The sequence below is a fragment of the Molossus molossus genome, unplaced genomic scaffold (genome assembly GCF_014108415.1).
Source record: "Molossus molossus isolate mMolMol1 unplaced genomic scaffold, mMolMol1.p scaffold_m16_p_3, whole genome shotgun sequence".
NCBI classification, from domain to species: Eukaryota; Metazoa; Chordata; class Mammalia; order Chiroptera; family Molossidae; genus Molossus; species Molossus molossus.
In genome coordinates this window covers 112,768,991-112,788,522 of record NW_023425366.1, presented here as the reverse complement: position 1 = coordinate 112,788,522, position 19,532 = coordinate 112,768,991, and the positions used below count along the sequence as shown (strand labels likewise).

General features: G+C 42.9%; 1 protein-coding gene across 2 annotated transcripts in view; it reads right to left on the bottom strand.

The window, feature by feature from the left end:
• Nucleotides 1-19,532, bottom strand: part of GRIN2A (glutamate ionotropic receptor NMDA type subunit 2A) — a 385,539-nt gene that overhangs the window by 48,136 nt on the left and 317,871 nt on the right. For both annotated transcript variants that reach the window (XM_036279357.1, XM_036279358.1), the window contains 3 exons: nt 18,865-18,990; nt 15,079-15,308; nt 5,840-6,000 (listed from right to left, as the gene is read on the bottom strand). In XM_036279357.1, coding sequence (XP_036135250.1) covers nt 5,840-6,000; nt 15,079-15,308; nt 18,865-18,990 — 517 coding nt within the window. The remainder of the gene's footprint in view (nt 1-5,839; nt 6,001-15,078; nt 15,309-18,864; nt 18,991-19,532) is intronic.

The following is a 19,532-nucleotide window of genomic DNA, read 5'->3' as shown; positions in this document are numbered from 1 at the left end:
AGAAATATTTGTACAGGTAATTGTACATAAAGTCAATTAAAATAAAAAAGCCATCTCACTGTGTCTTGAAAACCGAGGCTCCTTGGAGTCCTGGGGATGTTAATAGTTTCATTTAAATCTGGTGTAAGCGCTATGCTTGCAGCTTCGCCCACTTGCCAAACCTTCTAGGAGAACACTGGCTCCTGATGACTGAGCATTTGTAAACCTAAATCTGTCTCCGCTCATTTCGGCTCCAGTTCCCTCTTCTAGAGCAGATGTTCTCAAATCTGATCAGCGCTCAGCAGAATCCATTTGTGAAAGCATACAGATTCCCAGGTCCTGTCCCCGGAAAGTCTGATTCTGTTGACTCAGTGGAGTTCAGGATAAACCTTTTTTTTTTTTTTTTTTAATCCTCATCTGAGGATATTTTTCCATTTACTTTCAGGAAGAGTGGGAGGAAGGGAGAGAGAGAGAGAGAAACACCGATGCAAGAGAGACTGGTTGCCTCCCGCACGATCCTAACCAGGGCCGGAGACGAACTGCAATGGAAGTACGTGCCCTTGACTGGAATCGAACCCATGACTCTTTGGTCCGCGGGCTGACACTCTAACTGCTGAACCAAACCAGCCGGGGCTAGGATCAATGTTTTATTTATTTATTTTTTCTTTATTGATTTTAGAGAGAGAAGAAGAGAGAGATAAAAACATTAATGAGAGAAAACACTGATTGGCCACTTCCTGCATGCCCCCCATCGGGGATCGGGCCCACAACCTGGGCATGTGTTCTGACCGGGAATCGAACTGGTGACCTCTTGGTGCATGGGTCGACACCCAACCACTGAGCCATACCAGCCAGGCAGGATCAATGTTTTTATTAGCACCCTCACTGACTCAGACTCAGGTTAGGGTTTGAGAAGTGCTGGTCTAGAAACCTGGGAACATGAACAGCTCACCCACACTTGGCTCAGGAGAGCCCCCCATGTCACAGCAAATCTAGTCCTAAAAATCCTGTTTCTGTTGATTGCACATCAAATCCTATTTTCTCACTGCTTCACCTGATAATTTCTTAGAATGCCCTGTCTGGGATGCTTTTCATTGTTAATTGAAATTTATTACAAATTTTAATTAACAGTGAAACTTAACAACTTAGCTTCAAGTTTCTCGCTGCTCATGTTCTTCCTAAAGCAATTTTGGATCCCAGAGATAAGCATTTGATTGATTTAATCTTTATATGCTGTCTCAATAAAATATGTTTGTTGAACCCCCTTAAATAGTACTTCTCAAATTTTAGCATGAATCAACATCACCCGGGAGCAGGGGGTGGAGGATGCTTTTAAAATGCAGATTTATAGGTTCTGTCACTGGAGAGAAGGTTCTGTGTTGGGCCAAAATACTTGCATGTGAACAGTGACTGGCCAGGTTTGGAGATACCCAGCTTCCCAGCCTTGTTCTAAATCCTTCCTGGAAAGGGGACAGCTGTTTACATATACAGCATGCCTGGATTTTGATTTTTGGAAAGTTTTAAATACACGTTCAAGTGTCCAACACAAATGAAAGTATCTCAGAACTATTTTCAGAGATCAAAGATTCCAGTCCTTTTACTATTTAAGTGGGGAAACTGAGGCTCAGAGAGGTAACACAATGTGTCCAAGGCCACAGCTCGCTAATGATAGAGCCAAGACTCAAACCAAGCTGGGACTCTCTTTCAACCATTGTCCCCTCCTCCAGGAAGTTACGCTGTATAAAGGAGCCTCCCCATCTTGCTGGCCCTGTGTATATATGCTCACACTTTGCTAAGCAACAGATGGATGTCGCCGGGACTGGTGGGTGGAGGGGTGGGACCCAGCAGCCGAGCTATGTGCTCTGGGTTGTCCAAGTCAAGGCTCATGGGGGAATTAACAAGTCAGGAGCTTATGGGCCCTCACCTCTACCTTCCAGAGGGATGAAACCTTCTAGAGATGCTGTATAGAGTAAAGGAAGGAAATGGCTAGTTTTTAAAGCTGATGATAGGTCCATGAGGAGTTCACTTTATTATTTATTATTCCTTAAACAAAATACTCTCATTATATTTACTCTTGCAACATTATTTTATAATACATTTTACATTTCTTTTTTTATCCTCACCCGAGGATATTTTTTGCATTTATCTTCACATAGAGCAAGAGGGAGAGGAGGAGGAAGAGAGAGAGAGAGAGAAACATCGATGTGAGAGAGACACATCGAGTGGTTGCCACCCACATGACCCCAACTGGGGCCGGGGACAAACCGCAACCGAGGTACATGCCCTTAGCTGGAACCGAACCTGGGACTCTCTGGTCTGCGGGCCAACACTCTAACCGCTGAGCCAAACCGGCCAGGACACATTTTACATTTTAAAATAATATTTCATAATAAAAAATTTAAAGAGGGAAGAAAAAGACCTCTAAGTGTGGCGAAGTAGACACTTGAGAGACAGTGGGAGATGAGCAGAGCCGATGGGCACAGTCTATCTGATCCTGTGCCGTTCTGCAGTGGCCGTTCCCAGATCTGGTTCTCATTGTCATACAAGGAGTCTTTTTTTTTTTTTTTTTTATCCTCACCCGAGGACATTTTTCCATTTTTTTGTACAGATAGAGTGGGAGGGAGAGAGAGGAAGAGAGAGAGAGAAACATCGATGTGAAAGGGACACATCGAGTGGCTGCCACCGCACGACCAACCAGGGCCGGGGACAAACCGCAACCGAAGTACGTGCCCTTAGCGGGAACCAAACCCGGGTCTCTCCGGACCGCAGGCCGATGCTCTAACCGCTGAGCCAAACCGGCCAGGGCCATACAAGGAGTCTTATCTCATGCTCTACACCCAGGAAAATTCAAAATAGTAGAAATGCAACCCAAACAGAAAGAAACAGGAGGAAATTATTTTATAACCTCAGAGTGAGGAGGACTTTTGAATTGCAACTCACAATCCAGAGACCATAAAAAATGACTGGGAAATGTGACTACAAAAATAGAAATCTGCACGGAAACATATATCATCCACAAGCTCAAAAGACAAACAAAACAACTGGGAAAAACATTTGTAAGCACACCACATATAAAGAGCTCATTTCTCTACTATAGATATTAAGAAGAAAAAAACAACAAAAACAACCAACAAACCAGTAGAAAACAATTAAGTTGATGAAAAGATCACAGTGGAAACAAACAAAACCCATACCCATGGCTAAGAAGAAAAGGCATAAAAAATGTGTCTTTTCTGATATCCACTAAAATTGAACATTGATGGCTTAGCAATTCTGGTCTTAGGTATATGCCAAGGGAAATCACTCACTGTCCAACAAAAGACATGTAAGAGAAATGCCTTTCAAAGCCTCACTTGTAATAGCCTCATAGGGGACACTACACAAAGTTCATCAAGAGAAGAGATAGATGAATCTGTGGTGTATCCCCACAGTGAAATTTTATACGGCAATGAGAAAGCAAGAATTGGAATGATAAGCAACCATCTCATGAACAGAACGTTAAGCCCAAAGAAGACAGACAGACAAACAAACAAACAAACAAACAAAAACATATGGTATGCTTTTATTTATGTGTTAGAATAACAGGAAAAAAGAATCTACTTTAGAGAGAGAATGGTCCATGGAAAACAATGAGACAGGAAGAGGCTGTGGTTGCGGGGTGGGTCTGGGGATTGGCGATATCTTGTTAATTGACCTTGATGGTCAGTTTGTACAAAGTCATCAAATAGTATACTTCATGTTTACATATTTTCTACATGTTTTAGCTTTATAAAATGTTTTGAAAAACCATTGCAAGCCAGAATGAGCAGGACTTAATTGTTCGTGTTGTAATTTGATATAAAGGTTAAATTCTATTCTGTGGACTTATCAAAATATCAGGGACGCGCTAAATGCATTTTGAAAGGGTTTCACTAAAAATGGTTCTACTTTACCTGAAGGAATTGTTTGAGGAAAGTTTTGCTTACCCAGAAAATTAATTTACGTGGATCATGCCAGTCGCCAGGGATTCCTGGAGAGTGAAAGGTTCCTCCAGTGTACTCTCCTGGGGCTGCCCTCTTCCTCTGGCCGCTCTGCAGGCCCACTGCACAGGCCTTGCTGCGCCTTGGGGGACCTCCTCTAAACTACTAAGCTCAGGGCTCTGTGTAATTTCCCAGGCGCTTTGGCTGATAGCAGTTTTTCCTTTCAGTCTCTGGAATCTTTTGGGGATCTTGACAGGGGCTAAGACAGCATTTGTTTAGATGCTGAGTCCATTCCTCTTCCCAAACTCATTGTGAGTTAGTTCCTCGTAGTATTACCATCTTATAGATGAGGCTGGGAGCCATTAAAACACCGTCCAAGTTCGCATAACAAGTAACAGCTGGGAACCGAAGCATCCTCTCGCTCCACAGCCTGAACTCCTAACCGCTGTGCCGCCTTTTCTTTCTCGTGTCAGTTATTTTGCACATGCTGCACTCGACCAGAATATTAGCCGCACCCGCACAGAGACTGAGTTCTCATTGCTTTTCTCTCCACATTGCCTTTCTCCTTCACCAGTGTTATGCCGTTAGCTTTAGTTTTCATATAAAGCTACACCCAAAAACTCCTACTAAAAAAATCAGGTCAAAATCTATAGCACTGTTTTACTTTTATTTTTTAAATGAACTTGAAATCTCCTTAGATTTTTTTTTTTCTGTTAAAAAAAGAAACGAAAGGCCCCAAATGGAGTCACTTATGCTAAGCTCCACGTCAGGAAACCAAGACTTAACTTCCCAGGAATGTGATCTTTAACCAGTCACTCTGGAATTACCTGGTCCGCCCTAGTGAGGTCATCTGCCTGACTACCTGCCGTTCCCCAAAGGAAAGTGTTCTTGCCTGAAATGATCCACTCTGCTGGAACCTTCTTTTCCTGCCCCCTTCTGCCTGTAAAAGCCTCTATTTGTACAGCTCCTCAGAACTCCTTTCTAGTTGCTAGATGGGATGCTGCCCCGTTTATGAATCACTGAATAAAGCCAATTAGATCTTCAAATGAACAGTGGGGGCTCAGAATAAATCACCCCAAGATGTGCCACTCTGGTGTGCAGATTATTTTGAGCTGAATATAATTGAGGCCCAGAAGGCTCAGGAAGAAACTCTGTCCTCACCTCTTGCTTCCCTGCTCTGAAAAGGGAGCTATCGGCTATAATTGTAGGTAACTATAGTTTGCCATGACTAGTGTGGTAGACAGGCAGACCAAAGCCCATTTGATCAAGTCCTCCCTTTCCCCCACTGTTTCAAGATGGCCTAGCAAACATTCGTTTACTAAACATTCACTTCTTCATCCCCTGGTAAATTGCCTTTTGAAATCCTGGACCCCTACTCCCCACTCCTTCGTCCAGAATGACACCTGTAACCTCATTTTGCCGTACTGTTTTTGGAATTTTCATGCTTATGTGAACTTCCCGTGCACATGTACGCAACTTGATTTTCTCTTCTTAATCTGCCTTATGTCATTTTAATTATTCTACCAGCCAGAAAAACTAAAAGGAGCAGGAGAAAGTTTCCCCATCCCCAACATACTCAGTTGGACTTTGTTAACATTTCTACTTGAGTATAATAGCCCATGGAGTTGGACCAACTTCTTTATCAGTTTAAGGAACCCCACTGGCTCTCTCTGCGTTTCAAAGTGTCCTGGATTGGCTTTTCCTTAACAGGATTTGAAAGGAAACCTGTAGTGCTCATCAGATTAACAAAAGCAGCCCTTAACTGGGGTCCATCTTGACTGCACAGCTCTCCAGAAAATCCCATGGTGGGGGCAGATAAGGACCAAGTCATGCAGAGAGTCATTTTCTGTAAGGTTTATCAGCTAGCAGGCCTGTGGAGAAAAAGAAACCACCATCCTTACCCTGTTTTCAAGCTGACCAAGGCATCCTCTACTCCCTTCTGATTAAATTTGGTCATGTACTGATGCATGTAGGGGTAGTTATTCCGAATGTTTCTTTCTGTACTGCCGTTAGGCACCGTGCCAAATCGAAAAGGTGGGGAATAGTCGTGAGGTCTCTGAAACTGGAGAGAGAGAAAGAGAAAGAAGGAGAATGAGGAGGAAGAGAAGTCAGCCATCACCGTGCCTTGTGTCAGGAGTTAAACATATTTATACACGAACACAGCAGTGACACGTTCGACTTTGTGCTTCTAAATCACATCTTCCACTGGTCTGCAAGCTCTGGTGTCTGCCTTGTTCCATGCTGTTCCCCAGTACATACTGGCTGAGCATGTAATAGATACTTGTTGGATTGAATATTTTGGTGCCATTATAGACAGTAAGTAGCCTACTGGTAGGCACTGGGGAACTGGTAGAGCTCAGGAAATGCCGGTTCAGCAGGAATGAAGGTATTATTTTCATTTGGTTAATTTATCCACCTTATGATGAAATTTTCTGATCCTCACCAGTTGCTTTGAACTCCATTTATAATGACCTTCACCTCACTCAGAAAATGAAGGGGGGCAGAATTTGCTGCCCCAAAATATGTTTCTTTGGCATAAGGATTATTTGGGGCTGGTTATTTTTAAGAAAGCAGACACAGGAGAAGTTCTGGAAACCAAGTAGAAGTTACACTTTTGTGAGAGACATAAGGAAAAATCCATCTGTAAGGGTGTCTTTCTTCCTGTACCAGGAAGAGGAAGATGACTAAATCTCTAAAAACTCTTACCAATAGAGAAGGCAACTGATTTAAGTCTGCATAACAAGCATACCATTGTTGACTGTGCTTTTCCTGGTAACCTCCCATGATTGGTCTCCCCTTAACATCTTTTGTCTTTAGCTGGAGATGGTATTTAAGGTGGTAGCTTGGGCCAGTTAAGGGAGTTACTCTGTTTCCTTAGGTATCTCCCTGCATACAGAAGTTATACTTATTATTTAAATTGTTTGGTTTTTCTCCTGTTAATCTATCTTTTATTATGAGGGGAGGGTGGTTCTCAGCCAGGAACCTAGAAGAGTAGAGAAAAAAATTATTTTTCTTTCCCTACAATGACTATATGTTGCCATTGACTCATTCTCTACCGGCTCATTCATCCATACATGCAATGCTTATTGGAGGCCTAACATACTCCAGGCCTAACGGCAGGCTCATGAACATTTGTGAGCTGATGTCCCTACTACGCTTCAACTTCCTGGGGGTGTCCGTGTTGTGTATGGCCTTCCAGCCTTCATGAAAGCGCATGGTCCATGTTCTACTAGTCTTCCACGATTGCCTGATACTGTCCATTTATAAGTTCAGTGTTTGGGGCAACCCAACCAGTGTTTGGGACTGAGTCCCTAAAACACAATGAAAATCTAGAGTCAATACAGGCCAATGGTTATGAGTCTGAGCTCAGGTCCACAGTCTGTAAAACCAGCCTCTATCACGTATAAACTGTGGAAGTGACTTCGGTAAGTACTTCTCTTCACACTTGCTCAGTTATCTTCCACCTGTAGAGTGGGAAGCGTATCAGTACTTCTCCCGTGGGGTCAATGGGAAGATCTAAAATGATAACATTTGTCAAGAACAGGGTAAGAACTCAAAAATAAATTTCATTTTTACTGTCATAATGGGAAAAGAAAAAAAAAATGAAGCTGGGCCTCAGTTTTCTATGAACTATATAATTCTGAAACTGGATAGTGATAATAAGACCATAGGCTAAGGTCTGAACTTCATTGTTTCTCACGGATCCTGCTAGAAACCCATCCTCTCTCAGAGGTGAAGGCCTTGGATGCAGAGAGGGAGGGGACACCCAGCAGTTCCATCCAGAACCAGGACTAGAATCCAGAGGTCGCGCAGACGTCCCAGCCAGCCTGCCCTCCACGGAACCGAGAACGGCTAGAGCCAAGAGTTCATCCAACCAGAAACATTATTCTTTTTTTCAGACTTCATTTCACCGTTAATTAAAATTTCCAGTTGAAAACCATTTACCCTAAATTAAGCATGCTGCTGCCTAATAAGTTGCCACAACAGGATTTGAGGGATGTGGCCGTACATTGTCCAAAGGAGACCTGCTGGGTACCTTGGTAGGAAGTGTGTGTGTGTGTGTGTGTGTGTGTGTGTGTGTGTGTGTGTGTGAACAGCAAAATGCTCTTTGCACTCACTCCAGCAAGGAACAACTCAACTTATCACCAAAAGAGGAGGAGGCCCGAGCCCTGCCTGGTCTGCCTGGCAGCTGCCTGCTCTGGGCGGGAGAGGCAACAGTGTGGTTCATAAATCTAGGTGTCATAGCAGCCGCTCCCAATCTCCAGAGACATCCAGAGATAGCCAATTTGACTAACTGCCTTCCACTTCACTCGCCATCTGTTGCAGAGGAGCTGAGTAGCTCATTTAGATTCCCTTTCCCCCCTGCCTCTTGTTTACACAGCAACAGACAATCAGCTTCTGTGATGAACTTTCTGACTCCTCTGGCCTTGGTTGTACCATCACGCACACAAAATTCAGCCCAGCAGCAAGATTTAGGAGCCCTTCCCACTACTCAAGGCCGTCAAACTGTTTACAGCATGCCTTACAACACATTTCCACTGCCACCTTGTACACACACACACACACACACGCAACTTCACAGTACTCACTCTTTCTACATGTGATGTACTTGATGGCATCCCCTATGTTCTGTTTTTTGTATGGTCACAATCCATAAGTTAATTTCATGGCTCTCTAAAGAGTCCTGGTCTACAGTGTGAAAAACAGGGGCAAACATGACTCATTTCTTGAGCCCCAGGCCCACATCCAGAACAGACTCTGTGTTTCTTATGGGAACTATTTCAGGTGCGACTTTCTCCTGGGGAGTTCTGTGTGCAAGCAGAAAGCAACAAATGGCGAAGGAAGGGCAGTGGTGCAGAGCAATGTAATCGCCATGCCCAGAGCAAGTGAACGCCTTGTGGCTTCTTTCTTTCTTTCTTTTTATTATTATTATTATTTTATTTTTGTTACAGATGTTTCTCCTTTTTTACCCCATTGGCACCCTCCTCCCCATCACCCCGCCCCGTCCCCGGCTTTGTTGTCCATGTCCATTGGTCATACATACATGCATGTAAATTCTGTACTTTATCTCTTCCCATCCTCACCACCCTCTCTTCTGAGGGTTGTTAGTCTGTACCCTACTTCCATATATCTGGGTCTACCCTATTCCTCAGACTGTTATATTCATTATATTCCATATATAAGTGAGATCATGTGGTATTTCTCTTTTTCTGCTTGGCTTGTTTCACTTAGGATAATATTTTCCAGGTCCCTCCATGTCATCTCAAAGGATAAGAGATCTTTCTTTCTTACAGCTGCATAGTACTCCATTGTATATATGTACCACAGGTTTTTTATCCATCCGTCTACTGATGGATACTTGGACTGTTTCCAGATCTTTGCTATTGTAAATAGTGCTGCTATGAACATGGGGGTACATATATTCTTTCTGATTGGTGTTTCAGGCTGCTTAGGGTATATTCCTAGAAGCGGGATCACTGGGTCAAATGGAAGTTCAATTTTTAATTTTTTGAGGTAACACCATAGTGTTTTCCATAGTGGCTGCACCAGTCTGCATTCCCACCAGCAGTGTACTAGAGTCCCCTTTTCTTCACACCCTTGCCAACACTTGTTGTTTGATGATTTGTTGATGGTGGCCATTCTGACAGGTGTGAGGTAATACCTCATTGTTGTTTTAATTTGCATCTCTGATGATTAATGATGTTGAGAATTTTTTCATATATCTCTTGACCATTTTTATGTCCTGTTTGGAGAGGTGTCTATTCAGCTCATCTGTCCATTTTTTAATTGGGTTCTTTGTTTCCCTTTTGTTGAGCTGTATGAGCACTCTATATATTTTGGAAATTAACCCCTTATCTGATGTATCATTGGCAATGATGTTCTCCCATACAGTGGGTTGCCTTTCCATTTTGTTTCTTTTGCTGTGCAGAAGCTTTTTAGTTTGATGTAGTCCCATGTGTTCATATTTTCCTTTGTTTCTGTTGCCTTAGGTGATATATCAGTGAAAATTCTGCTGCGTATGACGTCTGAAATTTTGATGCCTACATTTTCTTCTAGAATTTTTATGGATTCACTGGTCACATTTAGGTCTTTTATCCATTTTGAGTTTATTTTTGTGTACGGTGTAAGTTGATGGTCTAGTTTCATTTTTTTGCATGTAGCTGTCCAATTTTCCCAACACCATTTATTAAAGAGGCTCTCTTTACTCCACTGTATGCTCTTGTCGTGGCTTCTTTCTCAAGGCCTCCCTCACTGTTCTTGTTCATTGGCTTCCCTTGAACTTGGGCTCAGATCATTCAGCTTCCCACATGCCACAGAAGAATATAGTCATTTTGAGCAGCTGCTTACGCTCTCTGAGCCTCCATTTTTCTGCCTGTAAATTGGGGATTGCTTTGGCAACGAATCACAGAGCGCTTGAAAGACTCCTGGCACCTGTATGCTTGATACATATTACCTGCTGTTGCCCAGAGTGACTTTAGCCACATAATGGAGCCAGTTTCCTTCCAATGTGTAGAACAGAGAGTAGAGGGTTATAATATTCCAATTTTTCCCCTTTGCAATATGTGGCCAGGACTGAAAGTCATCCCAGTGAATAAGACATGGAAAGCACTTTATGATGGAGGAAGCTGAGATGCAGGTCTTGGAAATAAATTATTTAGGAAAAGTGTGGCAACTGACCAGGACGTTTCTCTGTTCCTCTTATGAACCTGAACTACACATTTATTAGAAATGTCTGTCTTCTCTGGCTGTAAATGAGGAACACTGGCAGCTAGAGTCCCTATTTCCAGTACAGTCCTCTCCCACTGGTGAAGTTCCACATACTTCCTGGTGTGAGCATCCAACAGCCATGGCCCTTAAGAGAGAGGGAGGCTCAGAGGCCTCCATTCAGTCCATGAGTATGGTGAGCAGTACCACCAGCAGTGAAACCGCAGTACCCAGAGACAGCACGGCTCCATAAGAGCCAGGGGAAGGAAGTTCCTTGAATCCCCCCATTGCTGCCACAAAAGGCCAACTCAGTGCAATATCATTTAGACTCCAGAAGAGATGAATGGTTTGAATCAGCAGCAAGGATGATAATGAGGAAGAGACGGGAGATGAAGAGAAGGGCAGGGAGGAAGCATCTTTATAATGCTCATATCAATCTTACCCTTTATTGGGAAACTAAGCCTTGAGAATACTGACATACTGAAGGCCATTATATGGCAAGGTCAGGATTTCAACCCAGGTCCATTTGACCCCAAATACAACATTGTCTTTCTCACTACATTAATCTGCCTCCCAGAGATGGGTTTTCCCTGCCATAATGGTGCCTAACATTTTGCATTTCCAACTTTCTAGGGGAGCACCTACCAATGAATTTGCCCACTTATAATGGTAACCCAGGCTCCTCTGATCACACCACAAACTCCAAAGGTGCTTACTCACAGGAAACACTCATACCACAAATGGCTGAAAGTGTTGTAAATCTGAGTTGTTAGACATATGTATTCATGATTTTAAAAAGAGAGAAACAAAAGTCCACTGTGTATAGTATTAAAATAGATTCAATATAGATTTTTATTGTGCAAAATTTCTTGGTATATCTGCTATTAATCTTCTGGGCGCATTTAGCTTATTGACTCCAAAAATTTTGCTGTTTATCTAACTGTATCAAACATTTAATTAAAAGAGTTCTCTGCCGCTGATGCTCTGGGGTTGGAACTGAGCTGTATCTTATGAGGATGTTTGATCTGTTTCTAGGTGTTTCCACATCAGAGAAGGTCAATCAAATTATTAGTGGTTCTAATTAGTTTTCCTACAAGTGGTTATATTATTTAGAACCAAAACTATGCAGCGAGGGACTTTTGCCCCTAGCTTTTGAAAACAGCAACAGAAAGCAGAGTAGGCAGCCAAAGATTTTTTTGAAATATCCTCACACCCAGGACATGGCTCCTCAGTGCTTCCACTGCACCTCCAACTGCTTCTTCTAGAAACTGCACTTTTGCTCCCATAATGTGGTAGAATCACATCACGGGGCTTTGTGCCTGTTTTCGGTCTCCATTTATCCTCCTACAAGGATGATTCCCAGATTTACAGAGATGAGTATGGAGACATGGATAGGTTCCATGACCAGGAAAGCATCACAGAGCCTGACCATGACAGAGAGGAAACGGGAACCCACTTTTCTGTCTCTGAATGTGGGGCTTTCTTTATCTGCTGCCTCACAGATGCCATCAGCTTTTGGTGGGGATCAGCCAGAAGTCAACCCCAAGCCAAGAACTTGAGTAAATATGATGTATTAAGGAACGGTTCCAGGAGAAACCAAGGAGGGAGTGAGGGAAGAAGGTCAGGGAAAGGAAGAAGCCAACCAACGGTGTAATTCTAGGCAAAGTCTTAGCCTCAGCCTGATCTAGCAGGGAGCTCTGGGGAGTAAACTGTTCCTGAGTTTGCCCTGCCTAGAAGCAACAGAGCAGGTGGGCTTTTGTACTCTCACACTGGTGGTTGATTACAGGCCACTAAAAAGATTGGGAGAACTTAAATTCCCAGGCATTTACAGTTCCTGTGCCGAAGGGTATTTATCCTGTGAAGATCCCTTGTATGAGCCTTTATAAGCAAAGGCAGGGCTGGGCACACAGAGCTGGAAATGGGGTCTCAGGACACCCAGATGGGGTGTCAACAGTGTCCACACACCATGACTTCTTCATTCAATCAGTAAGTCCGAACTGAGCACCCACTAAGTGCCAGATTACTCTTTCTCCTGCTAGCCCCTTCCCCAAGTCGTTTTTTAAATTGAATTTATTGAGTTGACATTGGTTAATAAATTTATCTAGATTTCAGGTGTGCAATTCTATAATACATCATCTGCATATTGTATTGTGTGTTCACCACCCAGAGTCAAGTCTCCTTCCACCACCATTTATCCCCCTTTTATCTTCTCCTACCTCCCACTTTCCCTCTGGTAATCAGCACACTGTTGTCTGTGTCTATGAGTTTTTTGTTATGTTTTGTTTTATCTTGTTTTCTGTCAGTCTATTCTCTGTATCTATGAGTGTTTCTATTTTGTTTGTTAGTTTCTTTTGTTCATTAGATTCCACGTATAAGTGAACCCATATGGTACTTGTCTTTCTCTGTCTGGCTTATTTCACTTAGCATAACACCCTCCAGGTCTATCCACGCTGTCACAGAAGATAAGATTTCCTTCTATTTTATGGCCGAGTAGTATTTCATTGTGTGATGCACCACAGCTTCTTTTATCCACCCATCTATGGATGGGCATTGGAGCTCCCCAAGTTGGTTTTAATCTCATCAGTTTTCTCTCCTTTATAACACTCGTTCCTGCATGGAATATTCTTCTCTGTTTACATTTACTTGTTTATTGTTTATTTCTTCCTACTAGAACTTAAGTTCACGGGAGCACCACCACAGTGGCTAGGAAGACCAGTCCCAAGAGGTGATATCTTCCCTAAGACCTGAATGTCAAAGAGGAGTCAGCCAGGAGAATGGGAGGAACACTGGAGGCAGAGCCCAGAGAGGGTAAGGGCACCGCACTGGAAATCAACCTGGAGTTTTTAAGAAACAGAGAGGGGGCCTTAGTGAGGGAGGGGGAGGGGATATGTGGAACAAGCCAAAAAAATAAAGGGCTTTGTTGTCATGGTATATAGAGTTGCATTTATTTATTTATTTATTATTTTATCCTCACCTGAAGACATTTTTCGATATTTTGTTCAGATAGAGTGCGAGAGAGAGAGAGAGAGAGAGAGAGAGAGAGAGAAACATCGATGTGAAAGGGACACATCGAGTGGTTGCCACCCACACGACCCAACCAGGGCCAGGGACAAACTGCAACTGAGGTACGTGCCCTTAGCGGGAACCGAATCTGGGACTCCCCGGACCGCAGGCCGACGCTCTAACCGCTGAGCCAAACAGGCCGGGGCTATAGAGTGGCATTTATTCAAGCTACAGTGGAAGCTGTCAGAGAGAGGCCTGCCACTCTCAAAGGTGATGGCACTGTTGGGAGGGTGACTCACCCCGACCCCTCACCATCTCTCTGATGACAGGCCTCTCGGTACCTCTTTCAACCACAGCAGGTCATTGGATAAGCTGTTAGGACTTTTCCTGGACTGATTTTCTATTCAGCAGTTTACTGATGAATGGCAAAAGCATATATGTAGACTATGTCAACAAGACAGGATGGTGCGATTTTATAGAGACAAATGATCCACATACACGAGGCAGAAAATCTTTGCAGTTCTGCAATTCCCATACTGCTGAGCTTAGCAAGCCGGGGTTTGTTTCTGGAACCGAGAATTTCCGTAGCAGGATGCATCGCTTTACCTCCTTTCTCCATCTCCATGCATTTCTGAAAAGTCGCTCACACCCCACAGCCCTCCTTGCATTTCAGTGGAGAATGAGAGCAGGTGTTACTGTTCCCATCTTCCTGATGTAAGCACAGCCCCATGAGGTGTCTGAGTAAAAGGAACTGGTGGGAATTGAAAAACTCTGCTCCATTCATGGTCTTTGAAGACATGTCAGGTGAATTGGACGTGCTGATAATGAGGCTGATTGGCCACAGAATAAAAAGTAGCTGTCAGCTTTCTCTCTGGATAGGGCTTGGGAGAGATTTTGTTTTGTTTTGTTTTGTGCTTATTCTCCTCCTCCTCCTCCTCCTTCTTCTTCTTCAAGTCACAGATGGGGAATCCAAGGCACAGAATCTATAAGAGACTCCTCAAAGATCACAGAACCAGGAGGTACCTACATCCTAGAGCACCCCACTACACCCCAAGATTCTCCTTGTCCAGGCTAGCGGACCTTCCTCGACATCACGCTCTCCTTGAAAGGAGGAGCTCCAGCCAGAGCTAGAACATGCCATGAGTCACGGAGCCTCATCACCAGAAGATCATACAACTAGGAGGAAGCACCATGTGGGGAAACTGCTTCCAACTTAGATCTGGGGTCTTTCAGACCTAGGAGAGCTAAGCTTATCGTTCTGCATCAAACATTTTTAAAAATACGTCCATTTAAATTGAGAGACAAAAAATCCTCTGTCTTTATGCTTGAGTGGATGGGTTTGGTTGACAGAGCCCGAAACGCTCCCTTCTTTCTGAGGGAAGAACATTTACGCCCAACCCCTCAGGCAGAGAGGAAAGCAAGGTGACCTTACCTTTTTGTCACTGAGACCAGTCACTTGGTCCACAAACTCCTCCTGGATCATGAAAGCAGCCAGATTGGCCGTGTAGCTGGCCAGGAATATGACGGCGAAGAAGGCCCACACGGACACCATGATCTTGCTGGTGGTACCTTTAGGGTTCTGGACAGGCACGGAGTTGTTGAACACCAGGCCCCAAAGGAGCCAGATAGCTTTTCCGATCGTGAAAGAAGGCCCGTGGGGTGCTGCAAATGACGGAAAGGACATGCTCAGCATTTTCTCAAAACGTGGATGTTTAGTAACTACGCAGTGGACACTGGCTGCTAGAAGATGGGAGTCAGTCACAGTCGTGTCCCTGCATTGCCTCAGAACCACAGCCCGATATCTCCCCTTTCCTTCAAAAATTAGTATTCATCTCGCATTCCTCTCTAGCTGGATTTTTGCCACGTTTCTTAAAAGAAGAAGGAAAAAAACAAGAAAGGAAGAAAAATGATTATGTGAAATGTGGGTTTGAATGAGAAATAGTGTTATGACCTGTTTTAAATTTGGATTTGATTTCCACTGTGCGGGGGGGAGGGCACAATCTCCTCAATAAATGTAAATAATGCTTTACAGAAACGTGTGCGTGGGGGCTGCTTCAGTGTTCACTGGGTGTGCTATCGCGTCTGTGGGGCTGCTGTTTGGTATTGGAATCATTGTCCCCAGTACTTGCTACTATTCAAACTCAGATTGTAAAGTGTCCACAATACAGGAATTAAACCCAATGAAAACTCTCCCCAAATGGACGACATTGAGGAACAAAACAATAAAGCTTAATTCTGCACCCTTCCCAGATGGAAAACGTTTGGTTGCAGGGTCATGGAAAACAAACTGTAATATGACGCCCCTTTTCCTCCCTGAGTGTCCCCTTGCAACAACTGCATGTCCCCCTTAAGATTCTTAAATGTTTCTTGCAACAGACTTAACTCACGAGGCGGAACAACATGGCAAAATTTATTGGGGTGGGGAGTACGCAGGCCATAAAAAGCACACGATAGGGCTTTTCAGGTCTATTTTGCGCAAGGGGGAAAAGAAATCAATGTCTGCTCTCATTTCATTGTCAAAAAGGTCTTCCTGTACCAGAAGGTTAATTTTTATGTCATTTAAGTAAATGAAGATGTAACAAATGATCTACTCAGATTTCAGTTGGAGACACGAGCAGAGTGGGCAATAAATTAAGTGGCAGAAGTGGACGCAGATTGATGGAAGTTATGAAGATCTGGGCAGGGAGCCTAAGAGAAGCATGCTTTTCTCACAGAGGAGGCCGAACTCAGGCTACAGCAATACTTGTAATGTCCATACACAACACACAAAATAAAGGCACTTAATTGTATTCTTTTCCACCTTAAGCTGTCCTGTTTCTCTTTGCCCAGTTTTATGATCTTCTGGGCTTATTCCCAAGAGGCTGAGAACTCAAGAAAAAATAATGAGAGTCAATCCACTTAACTTCATGAACCACTTCATTTTGTTAAGAGTGTCTGTTGATCAGAAGTGACAGCTATTTGGGAATCAGAAATGGGCAGTTGCAAGGAATCTGTCCAAGACCTGTGGGGATTCCTGATTCCTGATTACTGTTACTAGGCCCTATCATTTCCCCCACGAAGTGTAGTGAAATGAAACTGGAACCCATTTTGCACAAAGAAACAAGTAGCTCCCATTTCCTGAGAGTTTCTGCATGCAGTTGAGCTGGAAATAGAAAGCCCCCTTGTAGTAGAAAGGCTAGAGAGTTTGCACACTAGCTTCTTTCCTTTACAACAGTCTTCTCATGTGTGCTTTAGCCAAAGGAGAAATCATTGCACATGACGGCCTCTGGATAATTACTTATTCTCCAAGATGTATCTCAAGTTTATACACTTATCTCCATCTCCATTACTCCATCCAAGTCCAAACCACTGTAATCCTTTTTCTTGGAGAACTGTAACACCTTCCTAACTGGTCCCCTCCTTCCATTGTTCCCACCCTTCCCATTGTCTTGATAGAGTAGGTCTAGTGACCTTCCACACTGGCCATGTTTCATACCCCTCTTTCTTTCCATTGTATATTGAAGAAAACCTGAAATGCTTACCATAGTCAACAGCCTATCTTTCTGAATTACTCTTGTATCACTGTCCACCTCTCTTACTCACATCTTCTCTGTTTCTTAAGGTCTATTCCATGCCAAGGCCTTTGTATTTGCTGCTTTCCCTGCATGGAATGCTTTTCCCTCAGCTTTTCTCATGACTGATTTCTTCTCTTCCTCCAGGTCTCAGCTCAAATGGCATCTCTTCCAAAAGTCCTTCCTTGCTTGACCATCTTCCTGAAGTGGCATCTCCATTTCATTATTTCTCTTTCGTTTTATTTTTTCCTTCTTCTTGAGCTTTATTACAATCTGTGATTCTTTTTTTTCTTTTTTTTGTGGTATGTGCCCCTGGTGGGAACCGAACCAGGGACTCTCTGGTCCACAGGCTGACGTTCAACACTGAGCCAAACTGACTATGGCTGTGATTCTTCATTCATGTGTTTACATGTCTCCACAACTAAATTCTCAACTCCCTGAGGGTCAGGAAGTTTCTATCCAATTTACCACATCATCTCTCTGGACCAGTACAGTGACTTGCATGTAGTACCCACTCAACAAATAGTTATAAAATAAATGCAGAAATTCATAAACAGCACAAACGCTGAGTCTGCAAATGTTAAGACCTATATTGATCACCCACAGAAAATTGTCTCAGGTTCCACTCTGCCGGAAAACTCCTTACTGGTTCATTGCATCACCATTACAGTGAAGAACGGGCTATTCTCCCATTTAAATATAACTCACATTTCATGACATTTTTACTATGTTTGTTGATTAGAGATAGTTTATGTGGTAATCACCCCTCTTCAATGGCGAAGAAGTGGATTACAATAAAACTAAGTTTCTAATAGATTCCCATGACCTGTTGGCTATTTCCAAACTTGGACCTTCCAAGCGAAAAGAATATGTGGTAAATTAAAGTGTCTTATTTTTGAATAACTGTACCTTGAAGATCTGTTGTCTTCTATAATCTCAAGTCATTTGTCGGGAAAGAGAGTTGGTCCTGGCACTTTTATGACATACCATCCACTTATTGTGCATTCAGAAAAATTCACTCAAAATGATGTAATGTGTTTATGTACATGACATGAATATTGGCTTGTGTGGGAGCCTCTTAATAAGTTATAGCCAATGAATGCCTCCCAATTCAATTTCCTATCTGCTGATGGCCACTTTATCAAATACAGTGCATTGAGGTCAGGCACTATCAAGAGGAAAATATAACTCTTTGGGGGAAAATACCACTTTATAATGATATTTATTGTCAAATGAATGCAATTATGATTCAGTACTTTGGAAAATATTCTTAAACTAGATTCTATAAAGCCATTTTCTTACATAGACTAAAGTTGAGACTCACTACAATTTTTAGATTTCTTTTGACACAGCTTTTTAAAATTAATTACCAGTAAAACTTTGTCAAATCTGCTTTCTCAGTGAATTGAATACCAGAAGTTTTCACCTAACGACTATGAATGCCACATTATAACAAGATGAAATGTTTCATTTTGTTTTATCTTTTTTTCAGTTGAAATGAATAACCCATATTTGTATGGAATTATAAGTAATATCAATGACCTAGAACCATTCGTACAATGGTTTAGCAAGGCAAATAGAGGACAATGTGTTCTAAGTTTGAAAGGCTAACTAAAAGTAAATTAAATAGCATCAACATTGAATCATGTTCATGAAGGTGTTCTCACCTTTCCCTTTGGCTAAGTTTCTGTTGTATCCAACAGGACTGAAGTATTCAAAGACAAACACAGCTATGGCAGACACGATGAGCAGCATCACAAACATCATCACCCAGACGGAGGCGCTGAATGGCTCTGCAGAGGGATGGAGACACGGTCAGTTTGTTCTTCCTCACAACCAGGGCCAGCAGGAAGCCCCGAGGTCCATTTGCAGGTTCACTGAGAAACTTTCTCTAATGTGAATCTGATCATTCAAAAGAAGCTAGTCATTGTTTATTCATACATTTGAACCATTCTTCAGTTTACAAAATATTTCAGGTACTTTATAAGACTGCACAGAACAGGATAAAAATAGAGAAGAGCATATGACATTTTACAAATCAGGTCAAGGATAATAAAAACAAAATAGAATGATAAACCCAGGGGAGAAAGCTGGAATGCAAATAAAGAGGCCACAGGGGCCTGTATAATCCCAGCATCACCCAGGGAACCAAAGCTGGGAAGAAACAAAGTTAGCCTCAGATAGTCAACCACTAGGCTCCTGCCAATCAACATGGGTTTTGTTGTTGCCTTTATTTTTATTTTTACATGCTGGAGGGATGGTGTGCAGGGAATTTCAGAAGTAAAGGGCGATAGAGCCTGTTAGAAGAGGACCATAATGCATGGGGCTGGTGGGA